Raw genomic sequence first — 16251 nt, forward strand, 5'->3', positions numbered from 1 at the left:
TGATCATCGGCTGTTTTTAAACTACTGGCCTCTGTGTTTTATTTATGTATATATATATATATATATATATATATTTTTTTTTTTTTTAATATAAAACAATGGAGTATTTATACACTTTACCTTTTTTTATAATTATTAACTCTAAAAGCGTGATGTTAAAAATAAAAGTTTAAATCTGTAATTTGCCAGCTACTAAACATGCATATTTTCAGTTTATATCTGTAATGAATTTTAAATTGCTTACTCTTGCCTTTACAGTAAACGGTTCATATGGGATAACTTATAAAGCTGTGTATTGCAGATTTTTTAAAGTTAATTTCCTTAATCTCTGCATCACAGTGGTGTGCGATCAGCGATATGTACATAAATAAAGAAACATAAAAACTATTTAAAGTCTACAGCACAACAAATGCACTCACGACTCTCTTGGCTGCTTGAGAACATTTTTACAAAATTCATTTTCGCAGTTTTGCAGGAAGTTGGTGCATTAAGTGTTTGTTTAAAAAATGTTGGCTGGGCAGAGTGCAGGCAGATTTCCTGGCCCTTGAGACAGTGTTTAGGCCAGCAGTGAAATTAAAACTATAAGTCAAAGGTTTAGAATAAACAGATTCAACTAAGTTTGCTTAAATATTTCAAATACATATTTTTATGGCATTTAGGGCTAAAATAACATTGAAAGATGACCAAGTATTCAAGCCGATAGCACGATATTTTTTATGACTTAAATGGTGGAGATTGTTATATTTAGCATAATTCACACAAGACACAGTGAGTGAACCAGCTAGAACTCAACATTTACGCATTCATATTTATCATGAATGCATTTTTGTACATTGGGGAGAAAATGAGCATACTACCTCCTTTTCTCGGTCTTGTTTTCTTTATCCTCCTCTCTGGTGGAGAAGATACATGTGGCATTAAGCAGGAGGCTCTAATGCGGTGACAGGGGGTATCGCTGATAGAAGGGCATGTGGAGGGCAAGAGAAGGTGCACTTATGTGTTCATACTGCCTGCGAGCCGTCTGATTAGGTGCATCATGCTGAGACATCCAGAGAATCTGTATTCATTTGGTCATGCACCTGCCACCCGCAGAACGAGAGAGGGAAGGAGAGAGAGACCTTTGAGGAGCTGAATGAGAAGACGTCGGAGAAGTAAAGATGACAGGAAGGTTTATAGACAGTTAGGGAGGAAAGGTGAGAGCAAGAAAATGATCTCTTTGTTGGCAATAGCATACTACCACGCTACTCTTACTACTTCTGCAGTATGTAGTATGTAAACTGTGCGTGCAGCATTTGTATGGACGTTTTTATGTTCAGTCTAACTGAATGGTGGTCCTTTTTACCATTCAAATCTACCCTCCCTATTGTCAGCATCACATCTACATGTGCACTAGAGATACATCAGAAATGGATACTATTCAATAAAACCACACGAAGGGTTTCGTCTGCCTGGGTGGATAACAAATGAGAGGGCCGGCCCCAGTGGTCCCTGCTGACTCTCAGCTCTTCTCCGTCTGATAGTTTATCTGCGTTCTGTCTGTCTCTCTGTCCCCTCAACTCCCCCGTGGCCTCACTTCCTGCTTGCCTATCTCTCTACCTGTCTATATCCCAGCATGCTCTCTGTTGTTTCCACCAGCTTGCTTGTTTACCCCTGTGACTATGTCTCTGGGTTTATGCTGACATATTGCACCACTGCCTGTGAAGAACAATTATTTTTGACCTCCACGTTTTAGTCTACGGTGCTTTTGGTGTTTTTTAATGTCAAGATCTGTTTGTCAAAACAGAACAGCTTGAATGGGTTTTGCATGTTTTGCAAAGCTATTAAGTTGTCTGTAATTGGCAGGTACTCGTTGTGACAACTTGCCCCATGTGACAACATGTATAGGTCTGTGGAGGTTGAGGGGATAGTTTTCCCAGAAATAAAAATTCTGTCATCAGTTATTCACTCTCGTGTCATTCAAAACCTGTATATGACCCTTTCTTCTGTGTAACACAAAAGAAGACATTTTGAGAAATGTCTCACTGGTTTTGTGTCCATACAATGTTAATCAATAGGACCACTTTTGTTCGGTTATCAACATTCTTCAAAATATCTTATTTTGTGTTCTGCAGAAGAATGAAAGTCGTAAAGGTTTGGAATGACATGAGGGTGAGTAAATGATGATAGAATTTTTGGGGTGAACTGTCTCTTTAAACGAATTGCAGGAAGACAAATTGTGACAATTAGCTCCGGTCTCCTCTAAAGTGTAATTACCCCCCTAAACGCAGAGCTGTCCCCCCCATGGTTAAAATGCTCTGTCACAGAGTCTCTTCCTGATCTCTCTTTCAAGGACCAGCATGTATCTCTGTCATATCCCTCTCCATCTCTCTCACTATGCCTTGGGGATCAGGGTCATTAGCATTCCGCAGGAATCAAACACCTGCCAGCCACGTGAAACCTTACTGCGGTGAGCACAATCAGCCAAATGTTTTCCTTGTGCGATGAATGTGTGTGGCTGTCACCATTCCAGTTGATATATGTGTTCTGCGCTCTCCCGCTCCCTCCCTCCTGTTTCTCCAACCCTCTCGTAAGATGCGCCGGGGGGGTCTGTGTGCCTGAAATACCGCATGGAGGGTTCAGGTGCACCTAAGCGTCACCATCCGTTCACAGCGCTCTGATTTACCGTCACAGATCTCGCTGCACTTAAGAAAATAGCTTTATACTGGATGATCATTCGGAGGGTTGGAGGAATATTGGCAGGTCCTGCTTCATTTCATCACTCACAGTGTAAACTGGCCGACAGCGAGTGGCGAAACGGTCAAGGTGACACGGGGTCAAAACAAGGTTACTTGTGAACCTGACCACCAGTGCACCGTTGGTGCAATTTTACATGTTTCCAGCAATTGTTTTATTGGTTTATATATATAAATCTTGGTCAGTCAAAAGTCTCACTGCAAATATAGGAAAGATAATAAAATAAGGTCTCTATAAAATTACATTTCTTTCTGACAGAGAGCAAATGAAGAGCAAAACGATTCTTCTGCTGCTCAGATATTTGAAAAATGAACTCTTGTAATCTCATTTTTATCTTCGTAAGCTTTTCAGAAAAAGTAGAACTGTCAACGATTAATCTCCATAAATATCGCATCCAGAATAAAAGTTTGAATATATGTCTGTGTACTGTGCATATTCATTTTGTATTTTATAAACACATACATGTATACATATTTAGAAAATATTTACATGTATTCATTTATTTTATTTAACAATAATTAAAATGATATATACATTTTTATATTTTTCTTAAACAATGCATGCATATGTTTTTATAAATACAAAATGAATATGCACAGTGCACAGACATATATTATGGAAACACAAACTTTTAACTTTTAATAACTTCCAAGACCACATTACCTGAACTATGAATTTTACACCTTAATGATTATGTCATGTCATTTAATTTTTTTTACGATTTACTTTAGTTTACCTTAGTTTACTTCTTTACTTAAGTTTTGTTTATTTTATTTTTTTATTCTTTTTTATTGTTTTTGAAGAAATGCAACAATAAGGATGCATTGTTTGCATTGGTTCACATTATTTATACCACGGTGCTGTGGAATGTTTCATTCTGATTGGCTGACGTCATGGCCGCATCACCACCTCGGGGTGTATTCAACCGAGTCAATTATTCCTTACATACATTAGTTATCATGAACAATACTTCTACATCAATTAATAATTCTAGCTGGCGATAACTAGTATTTAAAAAAGATGAATAAATGCTGTAAATATATTGTTCATTGTTTGTTTATCTTAGCTAATGCATTTGCTAATATTAATGAATAGATGTTATAATGTAGTAAAGTGTTCACTGAGAAAATACAAAATTGATACTTAAAAATAACTGAAAGCTTCATGCACAGCAACATCTGAGCAATAAAATGTATGTCTGGGCCAAACTGTACCCGCTATACCTGAACAATTGCACTCAAGGAAATTTGAAATCATTTTATTTCTGCTAGACTCAAACTGAGCTTCATCACATTTTTTAACAGTACGTCCTAACCAAGCTTTGTTCTGCCGACTGGATTTTGCTGAGTCTGGAACATTTCAGCTTTGCAAGTGTTTGTGAATGTGAACATTGACACGTAGGTGTGATTCACAGGTTTGAAACGTTCCATGGTTTCATGAACGCGCGTGTGGGTGTGGGTCATTTACATTACATTTATGCATTTGGCAAACACTTTTATCAAAAGCGATTCATGCTCAGTATGCATTTTTATCAGCATGTGCGGTTCTGGAAAATCGAACTATGAGCTTTGCGTCTAACACTTCTCAGAAAGCAGGCTTGATTTCACGTAAGGGTGGCCTGCTGTTTACATTGTACCTGCTATTGTAGACCTTGAGAAATCTGAATAGACCGACCTCATTTATGAAACACGAGCATGACAGAATTCCTGTGTAAAATATACAGGTATGTGTATGAATTCTTCTATATAGTGCAGCTCAGCTGGTAGATCATTGAGCTATTGAGGACAAGGTTACGCATACTGACTCTGTGACAGTTGTGTCAGTGTATAGTTCATTTAAATTTGATTTTTAGGAGATCAGCGTGCCACCTTTGGCTCTTCGGCTGTACTGTCCTTCCCCTCGAGCTCCGCAGGCTTTTATACAGCTATAAACAAAGCGCGCGTTGAATGTTGTGCCGGGCCGACAAATTTCCTATGGCCTACTTTGTTAAAGGCATAAAGATGACTGACGGCCTTTGTGTTCACGCCTTTTTGTCATAGTTAGTCCCAACTGCAGAGGTGCAGGATTGATGTGTCCTGGTCCAACGAGGATACGCATGGCATGGGCTGTAGCTTTTGTCACTGAACTCCGTCTATCTGTCTGTATCTATATCACTCTGTCTATCTGTCTGTCTATCTATCTGTCTATATGTATCTGTCCGTGTGTCTGTCTGTCTGTCTGTCTGTATCTATGTTGTTCTGCCTGCCTGTCTATCTGTCTGTCTCTATATCACTCTGTCTGTCTATCTATCTGTCTATCTGTATCTGTCCGTCTGTCTCTCTGTCTGTCTATCTATCTGTCTATCTGTATCTGTCCGTCTGTCTCTCTGTCTCTCTATCTATCTATCTATCTGTCTGTCTGTCTGTCTGTCTGTGATATAGATACAGACAGACAGACTATATTGTTCTGCCTGTCTGTCTATCTGTCTGTATCTATATCACTCTGTCTCTCTGTCTGCCTATCTATCCGTCTATCTGTATCTGTCTGTCTTTCTGTCTGTCTATCTGTATCTATATTGTTCTGCCTGTCTGTCTATCTGTCTGTATCTATATCACTCTGTCTCTCTGTCTGCCTATCTATCCGTCTATCTGTATCTGTCTGTCTTTCTGTCTGTCTATCTGTATCTATATTGTTCTGTCTGCCTGTCTATCTGTATGTATCTATATCGCTCTGTCTCTCTGTCTGTCTATCTATCTGTCTATCTGTATCTGTCCATCTGTCTTTCTGTCTGTCTGTCTGTCTGTCTGTCTGTATCTATATCGCTCTGTCTCTCTGTCTGTCTATCTGTATCTGTCCGTCTGTCTTTCTGTCTGTCTGTCTATCTGTATCTATATTGTTCTGCCTGCCTGCCTGTCTATCTGTCTGTATCTATATCGCTCTGTCTCTCTGTCTGTCTATCTATCTGTATCTGTCCGTCTGTCTTTCTTTCTGTCTGTCTGTCTGTCTATCTGTATCTATATCGCTCTGTCTGCCTGTCTATCTGTCTGTATCTATATCGCTCTGTCTCTCTATCTGTCTATCTGTATCTGTCCGTCTGTCTTTCTGTCTATCTGTCTGTCTATCTGTATCTATATTGTTCTGCCTGCCTGTCTATCTGTCTGTATCTATATCGCTCTGTCTCTCTGTCTGTCTATCTATCTGTATCTGTCCGTCTGTCTTTCTGTCTGTCTGTCTGTCTGTCTATCTATCTCCGTTTGAGTCTAAGCATAACTAGTATAAATTATAAGGTGCGACAAATTCCTGGTCACCTGAGACCCCGAGAGCCGCCGCGCTATTAATCACAGAGAGGAAATTGAGATAACCGGCGAGCTTCTGTTTTTAAGGTAGTTATTTTGTTTCAACCCAAGCGAACGAGCTGTTTATTACTTAAGGAGACGCAGCGTGAACAATTCGCTCACCCACTCACGATCTCTCCGCTCAGAGATTGTCACTGTTCCGAGCCATCCTCGTTGAAGTGGAAATAAGCAGCAAATGAGGTCTATTAGCTGCCATCCTCCAAATTAAAATGATTAAGAATCCTTTTATTTTAGAGGCATCGGGCGTCCCTACGGCTTTTTGACACGCCTCACTTTTCAAAGTTTATTGTGAATGTTTTCTTGCCAACGACGGTCGAGTCCAGACCCACCTAACTGGACAAAAATGAAGGGGGGTCTTCGAAGAGAAAAGTGTCAGGGTGATAACTGCATCGTAGCCGTGTGCCTTGCAGGCAATCAGAGCACCGGGCGAGCCGATTCTCTGTTCATATACTCTGTTTACCCAACAAAAGAGTTTTGTCATTGCGGCTGACACCGAGGGGCATTGTAGACATATCCGGGCGATACGCGAATCAAGCAAAGAAAAAACAGAGACTTCAGGCAATTACAAAGGTTTTCACGGCAATGAGCCAAGCAGACGGTGCGATTAGGGCCACAGGAAGTGACTTGAGTGTTTCCATATACCTGATTTTTCAGCCTTACCTCTTCCAATCACTTAGAAACGTATGAATCATTGTCTTTTTATCCCCATGTCGCTAACTCTCATTCTCTCTCGTTCCGGGCCGAGGTGGTTTGATGTCAAGGAGGCATTTCAATTCACGTTGGTGAGATCAGAAGAAGTAATGTGAGTCATTTATTCCTGCTGGTCTTCCACGGCTGCTTTGCATTGCAATCAGAGCACAATTGCAATAAGAGAGAAGTGGGCCTGGATGGAGCCTGTTTTATCTTTTATAGCTACCTGAGATACGAAAAGTGCAGGGTGCACTTTCAACATCAAAGCCAGAGATATGAACTCAAGGCAAATGGCACTCAAGCAGCAGGGTTCAGATGGCTTTATAAACAGGATCAATCGTACCTGTCACCTTTGCTAAGAAGGTGCGTGCGTGTGGAAAAGCATAGAGATGAAATAAAAAAGGAGGAGGTGTAGTTGATTATGCGTGTCTGTAAATGCGGGCGATGTAATTTTCCGCCAACCCTGTTTTTTTCTCAGGATTTGTCGCGATAAACGATGTTTAGGTCATGTGTTCGCTGATACTGTGTATCTGTGTATCATATTTGACACTCAGAGTAGGAATATAAATAGAACAATGAATTAAATAAGCAATAAGCGCTTCAATACACAGATGTACTGTACAAATAAATATGCAAATTTAAGGTTGTCAGGTGAAACGATCGTCAAGTGCTTATTATTTAATATTACTTAATAACTTATTTAACCCGATTTCTCCCGAGTAGCAAGTAACACTGTCACTCATATAGCAGGAGATGTGTGAAGTTACTGTGCTACATGCAGTAAGGTGATAATTTGTGTGCATGTGTGAGTGTTTGCATGTGCAATGCATGTGTTCGGAGGGAACGGATGGTTGCCGAAGCTATTTTCAGTGTTAATTAACAACTCTGCCAGAGCGTCCTGTAAGCTGAACTCCGTATGATAATAAACCCATATCATCTGTGTTTAACCAGCTGTGTGTTACACCTCTGGAAGTATTTACACAAATGTACTTGATCGTCTCAGTGGGTGTTTTGCTTGAGCTTGGCCAACCTAGAGGACAACTTTAAGGTTTCTTATTTACAGCTCAAGTGACTTAATGGAAATCTGTGCTATTTTCCGTTTAGGGGTTTCTGATGTTTCGGATTGAAAGGAGAACAATTGTTGATGTACAGCAAGAATGAAGAACTAAAGGGCACCGTATAGCTCAGATAATTTGCTCTTGAAAGAACATTTGAGTTCATTCGACGATTTCTGAATTATAATTATAGACCTTTAGGTAAAAAAGATAAGGTAAACAGGAAAACTAAGCAAAAGTCTCTGTTTGCTCTATTTGGTCTCCTTTCTGTCTACAATAGGACAATTGACGTATTAAAGAGATCTCATTTGCATCTTTGTGGATGCGAAAGTAGAAAAAGGGATTAACTAATGCTTACTTGTTGGCAATAAATACTATTGACCTTGAAGCTTTTGTTGTTTGGGAAGTGGAAGACATAATTTATCATTGAAATGTGCTTCCGTTTTTTTATTTTAAGTGCTTTATGTAACATGTAGTCCCAGTGGGGAACTCAAAGTACATTTGGAGCAGCTTGAAAGACCTACATTTATTATATTTATATATTATTCATTCTGTCTTTCTTTATCACCTGCGAAAACATATTTTTTCAGAATTGGGTGATAAGAAGACGACAGATTGTGGCGGATTCTTGTGTGTTTTTGTTATTTTCTCAGGCAGAGGAGGGAGGTTCTTTGTAATAAATGACAACTTCTGGATAAAACGCTCCACAGAAGAGATAAAAACCCAGGAAGTCCTGCAGAAATGCAACGCCTTTGAATTTTCAGAGATGGCCCGCTTCCCATTTTCTGTTCCGTCGCTTTAACGAATTGTTTCCTGCACTTTATTGATAGAGTTCCTAACTGGAAACGCCAACAGGCAAGTGCGAGCGAATGCGATCTCCAATTCACCGTGCCACTGTGTATAATAGGATTCTGAAAGTGCCATTTGATATGGTTTATGTATTTATTTTTCAAGCGTATTTACAGCAGCGTCTGACGTTGCGTATCTCTAACAATAACCTGAAGATATTAAAAGAAGCAGGAACGTTGCTTTTACTGTAAGCTTGATATACAATAAAGCCAGAACCATAACTGAGCTAATCAAAATAACTTTTAATATTGAGCTTATAAAAACAGGGGGAGAATATATGAAACGGAAAACATTTTGTACTCCTTTAATGTTGATAACAGTAATTTGCTACAGTATTAAATTCGATTATTTGTCATTTGAATGTCTGAAAACACTTGCATTCGTGTTAGTATAACTTTAAATGTTCTTTTGGGCTTTTAGCTTGACCCTGACTTTCCAATTAAGTAAAAGAAAAGCATTTTAACAACCCAGTTGGCTCAAGGAGTTATTTGACAGCTAGCTGAGCATCGTCTCCTGTCTTAACGGCTTAAGCTAATTAAGACCTTTTCCCAAGATTTCTGCTTAAATGTGTCACAGCAGACCGCAGTTATTGTCTCAAAATAATCTCTATTTATAGGCATGCAAAACGATTGTGCCCGCTCATTTCATTTGGACTTCTGCTTGTTTTTATACTTGCAAAGCTCAAATCTTTTATTTAGAGGTTAAGCGAAGCAATTCTGAATTACCCTAGACGATAAATCATCAACATCTGGCCCAAAGTTAATTTATGGTACGTGTGTTTGGTTATAATATAACAAGTTATTTTGTTTTTAATTTATATTAATATGAACTTTTATTCATATTTTATTGTACATTAATTGTATTAAATCACATTACAACTACTCAACAGCTTTAGATTTTTTGCAGAGGGAGGTCTACTGGAAGTTAAGTTTGGGACACATAACGTACGTTTATAGATTAACTATTTAGGATATTCATGTCTGAATTTGTTCCTGTAGCTCAGTTTTTAGTATGGCGCTATATTAGATTTGTTTTTATCACTTGTTTATCTTTAATGTATACATCTTATTTATACAGTTTATCTTCTTGTTTACACTTCACATCTTTATTTTATTAAGCCCCCTCCTGTGACACCTGTCAAAAGAGATGTACATATATTTTTGATTCTCTGTGAGGAGGATGCATATTTCAGTTTTTTAGAACCTCGCTTTTTGTCTCACACTCAAGTAGTTGTGCTTATTTTCAACCTTTTTCCTGTCATTTGACCTCTTTTACTCAAAAGTAGTCAGTCAGCTTCCAATTCACTTTTTGGCCTTGTGTGAAGATGTCTGACCTCATGAACTTTAATGGCCTCATGAATTTTCCAGGTCTTTGAATGACAGCTTTAGCAGCCCTGCATTGCTTTTATTCATTCTTAGCATCCTGTATAGAGAGACCGGGGCTAGTTGTCACAACATTTGTGCACGTTTTTGCTTGGATGCTTGGTTCTTGGTTGGTTTTAAACTTTTTACTGTTTAACAGTGAAAATGTTCAATAGCTTTTCTTTAGCAGCCAAGACTTTAATGTATGCATCCATAAACTAACTTCTTCAGAAATAAAGTTCAAACTGTGACAAGAAGCCCCAGTCTCCCACATTATGTTGTATTTCCGGTCCTGTGGTTTCAACAATCCCCACTTGGAGTTTATTTATTACATCATCGCAGGCCCGGATCTGGACATGGGTGTGTTGATGTGACCACATGAACCAATCGTAGGGCTTTGGGGAAACTTGTGATGTCAGTGTTTATGATGGCCTGGGGCCACCACAGCTGAGACTTCTGGGTTGAGTCAGGCCAAGGCGACTATCGTGTGCCCAAAACGACGTGTGCTCAAAGGCCAGTGGAGATCCGAGACGACATTTATTCTGAGAAATCTGTCTTATTTGTATTTGGCTCTCAGACTTGTTATGCTGCATTTGTTTTCTGTCACAAATGTCATTGTGTAGCAAAGCATCTTACGTGATCTTACTTCCCTCTTTTTGACCATCTTTTCTTCTCTGCAGGACCGGTGGCTGTAATCAGCGGAGAAGAAGATTCCGCCAGCCCTCTTCACCACGTCAACCACGGTATTATAACCCCATGCACCCTGGATGCCGGACCAGACGCCGTGGTGATTGGCATGACGCGTATCCCGGTAATCGAGAACCCGCAGTACTTCCGGCACGGGCATAATTGCAACAAGCCCACCACTTGTGAGTACCAAACGGCCGCCGCTCGCCAACAGCCTGTCCCCTAATCTGACTTTGTCCTGTACAGCAGGTGGCGGACATTCCCAAGATCTCCACTGCATACTTGAGTCTTATTAGAGTCAGAACTGAATCAATTAAAGTCTGAAGATCACTGCTGTTTTAAAAGCCCACGACGGCTTACTGTACTTATTACGCATTTACTGTGATTTGTGGCATTTCTGTCCTTGCCTACATTTTTACAGTCTGCTAAGGAAGTGCGTAAATCCTCTCGTTCGCAAGACGCTTTAGTGCGAATACTGTACTGTCATGTTTTCACAGCAAATTGAACGTGGGTTAAAATTCAGGTCAGCTTCAAATTCCCTCACGCGCCTTAGAGATCGAATTCGAGACAAAAGCATATGTATGCTTAAGAAAGAGAGGTGAAGTGGGAAATAGGGAGTGAAATATAGTCGATAGTTTTAAATGTAAGTATTTGAGCCGGGCCTCAAAGGAGAGTCTTAAACGCATACGCTAGGTCAGTGTTCTGTGGCGTACCGATTTACCAATTTGTGCCGCTTGGTGTTGAACTTTTTTATTTATTCGAGTGTTGTTTCAAATCCATTCTTTTTTTACATAACAGATCTCCTCAACCAGGGTCCAAAATGTTCAAGGATAGAGTAAGGCTTGTGATGCTATTAATGATGGTGATCTACAAATATGTGAAGAAAACATATAGGCTATCTAATTAAATCACTATTAATCGCCTCCAGAATAAAAGTTTGTGTTTACATAATTTATGTCTGTGTACTGTGCATGTTGGTTTTGTATTTATAAACACATATTTAGGAAATATTTACATTTATTTATTTATATTTACCAATCATTTTAATTATATATAAATGTTTATAAATGTTTATATTTTTCTTAAATAAATACATGTATGTGTTTGTTTTTATGAATACAAAATTAATATGCACAGTACACAGACATATATTATGTAAACACAAACTTTTATTCTGGATGCGATTAATCGCCATTATTCATTTGACAGCCCTAAATTAAATACATTTTTTGTCATATTGTCATAAAAAATATAATTACAGTATATATTTTTTGTAGATTTATTATATCAAATATTTTTATATATTTATATCATTTATAATAATATATATTTATAAAATTTATAAAAATAGTTTAATTTAATCTTCCTTAACTGGAGTGAAAAAACACCATGGACTCCTATTCACATGGTAATTTTTATACAACTGCCAAACCGTTTTATGGTTTCCACCTGAGGAAAGAAGTCAGGATTTAGACTTTTAAGCTTTTGGGGTTCCTATTGTCTTCCACATGGCCATGATCCGAACTAATCTGTGAATTATCTCTCTTTAGGATTTTACATTATTTCCGGGCTGACAGACTGCATTACTGTTCTATTCTCTCTCCCTCTGTACTTCTGAGCTATTCCATGATTTGCAAATTGACCCAGTATTGGATTCTCAGCGGTGCACAGTACAAAACGGTGCTACCTTTTGTTTTCACAAACCATGTGCTTCTCCAGACTGGGAAATCCTTAACAGAGTTTTTTTAAATTGGATCAATTTTGCCGGCCAAAATATTTGGAATACTGAAAGGCATTTAAGTATCTCTGGTCACATTATACTGCATTGTTGCATCATTATTAAAATAAATTTGGGGAAGAAAATGCAATAATTCCGTTTCGAGTTACCTCGAAGCAACCAAAGATATTAATTTTTAGTTCAAGAGGGAATGATGTCAAGTTTGAACTCTCAAGGTTGTACGCTTTATTTTCAGAACTTTCTTTTGTAACCAAAAAGCGAACTTTCTTTTTTTTAGCTTCTGTATCGATCTGACTTTGATCTACAGTTCTGCCTTACTTTTCCACACAAACTGAACATACCAAGTCAACTCGGAGATGTTTAGGTTGTGCCTTCAAATAAAATGTTTAAAAGACAAAGAGTATAGATTACAAAATGTGTGCTATAACAAGCAATACGCACTCTCTATCCTTATCTATCTTCTGTAAGGTTGTTTATGAAGCTACCCGGAGCCCCTAATTGTTCACATTACATTGAACTCAGATACCAACCAGACAAAATCGAGGGACACGAATGAAAAATGGCAGAGCCTTAGGCAAACAAAGCCAATATCCGCTGCTCCGTGAAGCAGATACACAATCAAACAGTGTCTGGTGGCTATGGAGAAGCACATGGACGGGTTGTAAAGCATCTAGATTTGTCATTTTGTTCTTGGAGAGAAGAACATGGATGGAATGAAGTATCAGTAGCCATATATGAGGAACCAAGTATGAATTGTTTTATTAGATTGTCACTGATTATTTTGCTTTATGGTAACGAAATGGTTAAAATTTCCAAGTTCAAGCCCAGATAAAATTATTAATATTTTGAGTAAGTAGATTCTCAGTCCAAGTTCTTTAACTGGACCAGTTTATGTTTCTGAACACGAGTGGTCCTATTTTCTTAAACCCCTGCTGAAAGATTAACACTCCACCCGGTGCAGAAGCACAACTTGGTTAGTGTGCGAAATCCCATTAAGCATGCAAAAGCATACGTATGTATATAAAGATACACCTACATATTCACAGGAGTTATGTGTTATGAACTGCATGAATCTTTAATGGCAAATTGAGTGATTTATAATCCTACCGGCTTGTGTTTTTGTGTGTGTTTACAGCAGGGTTTCTCAAACGTGCGCTAGCATGCTAATAGATTAATGGCACAGGTCTCTTTTATCAATTTTATTTTCTACCTTTCGGTTTTACCCGCGAGGGCCTGAAATGATGCGGAACCGAGAGTTTAGCATAAAGAGTGACTAGCACAGGTGGGTCATTACTAATGAATGTCGCTTGTCAGGAATCAAGCTAGTGTACTCCTAAAAATTTAAAGCGTGTATACGTGATTGCCTTAAATTTCTTCAAAGTAGAAGACAAAAATTGTCAACAGGCACTTAGCAAAACCACCGATTTGAGTCTGCAACTACTGTTATTTGCCTCTAGCGTTTCATGATAGCAATATTGAACAAAATGATTTAATGCACAATTTTAGTTGCATTGATGTTGATTTAATTGCTACAAAGTAGCAAATCACTGTACTCTTGAAAGTGAAAGTGACTCTTTGTAGGTTAGTGGACATTTCTACATACATTGCTGTATCTAAAGGCTAAAAGAGTAGCTCAGAGATGACGTATTTTGTAGGCCAACCCAGAAGTTAGCACCGCACTGGTTCCCTCGACCGAAAGCCTATGAATTTTTCCCATTGACTTTTGAAAGATCGCAAAACATAAACTCTGAGATTAACAAAGGTTTACGATGTTTACATGTTTTGTCTATCAAGATAATATTTACAGATTAACACACTATTTGCTGAAATATAATCTCCAGAAGTAAAAAGATAACATGATGCTATAAACAGACTACACGGGCGCTCGATGTCAACCTCACCACCACCAAGACTCTGACAACTTTTTCAAACGTTATTAAAAATGCGTTTCGTGGTAAGTAATTACTCCGTGAATGAATATCCAGCCACGTTTTTAGAGATTTGTGTCCACGTTGCATTATTTGTGAGATTTATATGCGTGACAATGTCTAACGTCCCCGCCAAAGGATGTAGTCGCTTTTAGCAACTTGTTAGTGACCACCATTTTTAAGACACGATCAAGCTTTAAAAATCATGACCGCGTTATAATTGGTGTGTTTTATGTCATAGAATAAAACGTCTTGTTAACCACAGACCTTATTTTAGGCATTTATCCAAAAACCCATTGATTTTGTGGCGATGGAACCAGAAGTGCTAAATGCTATCTCGCTTCAAAAATATGTCCTCTCTACAATACTCTATTAACACTTATTGACTTATAAATGTCAATGGGAATTTAGGACGTTGGTGTTTGTTGGAGTTTGTTGGTATTGGTTAGCGTCTGTTGGATCGGTGTGAATTAGCCTTAAGTGTAGCTAAAGGCGAAGCTTTAATCGCTACACTCATTGGTCGATATGCATTGTATAAACTCGTGGGTTAAACTCATACGACAAGGACACCACTTGACCAGTTGTCAGGTCATCAGGTCTGTAAAACAATTATGATGGGTTATTGGCTACATGTTTAACATGCGGCTGTCCTTTACTTTAGGCCCCAGCTATGTTGTACATTGTTGGATATAAACTCTATGAAACCGCTGAACCTTTCGTTCAATGGTCATCAATTACCCGAGTCTCTGTAATCATCTCTCTCCAGACTTGAACCCTGAACCTTGTGGCATTTTAGCAGTGAAATTGTTCCACCCCAATTACCCAATGAAGGACCCTGCAGAATTTCACATCACTTTTGAGAATATAAATTTCATTCAGGCACTGTAGACTATAAAGTCAATAAATAAGGGGCCAGCAGTTTCTGTCACATTGGTAACAAAGATTTCAACGGACCCAATGTAGGCTTCATACAGGATTGTCAGAAAGAGGTGTACGAGGACCAAAACAACATCTTGAGTAAACCTTTAACAGACTATCTTGAACATTATTAGAATTACACATCCAAACACTTTTTAAATCTCTTTTTAAGTCTTTGTATTTTGTACGACAGAATTTCTTTCACTGTCTGTATTTGAGAAACCAAGGGAAGTGGAATTGAACAGCCTTATCTGTTTTGACAGAGTACCTTAATTTCAAATACCGAGAAGACAATCTCTGTTTTACGGCGAGATTAGAGAATCAAATTGTACGGACCATTTTCAGCAGTCATTTTAGGGCATTCTGGTTAAAAGTTCTACATGGAGTTGTTTTACCTAAACTGATTTCTTTTGTTATCTTGTCTGAATTGATTGCAGTTGAAGCTATTTTTGTGACATCTACTTTTTTTAGCTCTTGAAGGAACAGTATATGTGTTGGCACTTTACAGTAGTTTAGTTGCTCTTTATAAGGGCTTACAAAGGGACATTTTAAGGAAGATCGGTCATATTAGGGCTTATAGTAACTTACACTTTAAACCCATATGCTTGAAGTAATACATTTATGACGTGGTGTGAGTTTAACTTTTTAAAATGTAATTTCTTAAAATTCAAATATTTGTTTATTTTGTGTTTTTTAAACTGATTATTTTTAATAATTAAACTAAAATTTAACTTAAATTAATAAAACGCTAATTTTACAGTTACAATTATTAAAATCAACTTTCTTGATCCATTTGAGTTGTGACTACTACTATTTGTAAACCGAAGTTGAAAGCTGTACATTTCATTTTTATCATTTCCAGAATTGATTTGCCTTACATAATAGTCAGTAGTAAAAAAAAATATGATACAAGCAATCATAAAAATGTATTAAAATGTGTGAATAAAAATAGCTTGA

The 16251-nt window shown here is 38.0% G+C and overlaps 1 protein-coding gene across 1 annotated transcript in view; it reads left to right on the forward strand.

The window, feature by feature from the left end:
* The window catches only part of ntrk3a (neurotrophic tyrosine kinase, receptor, type 3a), a 165300-nt gene that overhangs the window by 114905 nt on the left and 34144 nt on the right, over window positions 1–16251 (forward strand). The window contains exon 12 of the mRNA XM_057329253.1: window positions 10704–10892. Within this exon, the coding sequence (XP_057185236.1) occupies window positions 10704–10892 (189 nt within the window). The remainder of the gene's footprint in view (window positions 1–10703; window positions 10893–16251) is intronic.

The sequence above is a fragment of the Triplophysa rosa genome, linkage group LG3, assembly GCF_024868665.1.
Source record: "Triplophysa rosa linkage group LG3, Trosa_1v2, whole genome shotgun sequence".
NCBI lineage: Eukaryota > Metazoa > Chordata > Actinopteri > Cypriniformes > Nemacheilidae > Triplophysa > Triplophysa rosa.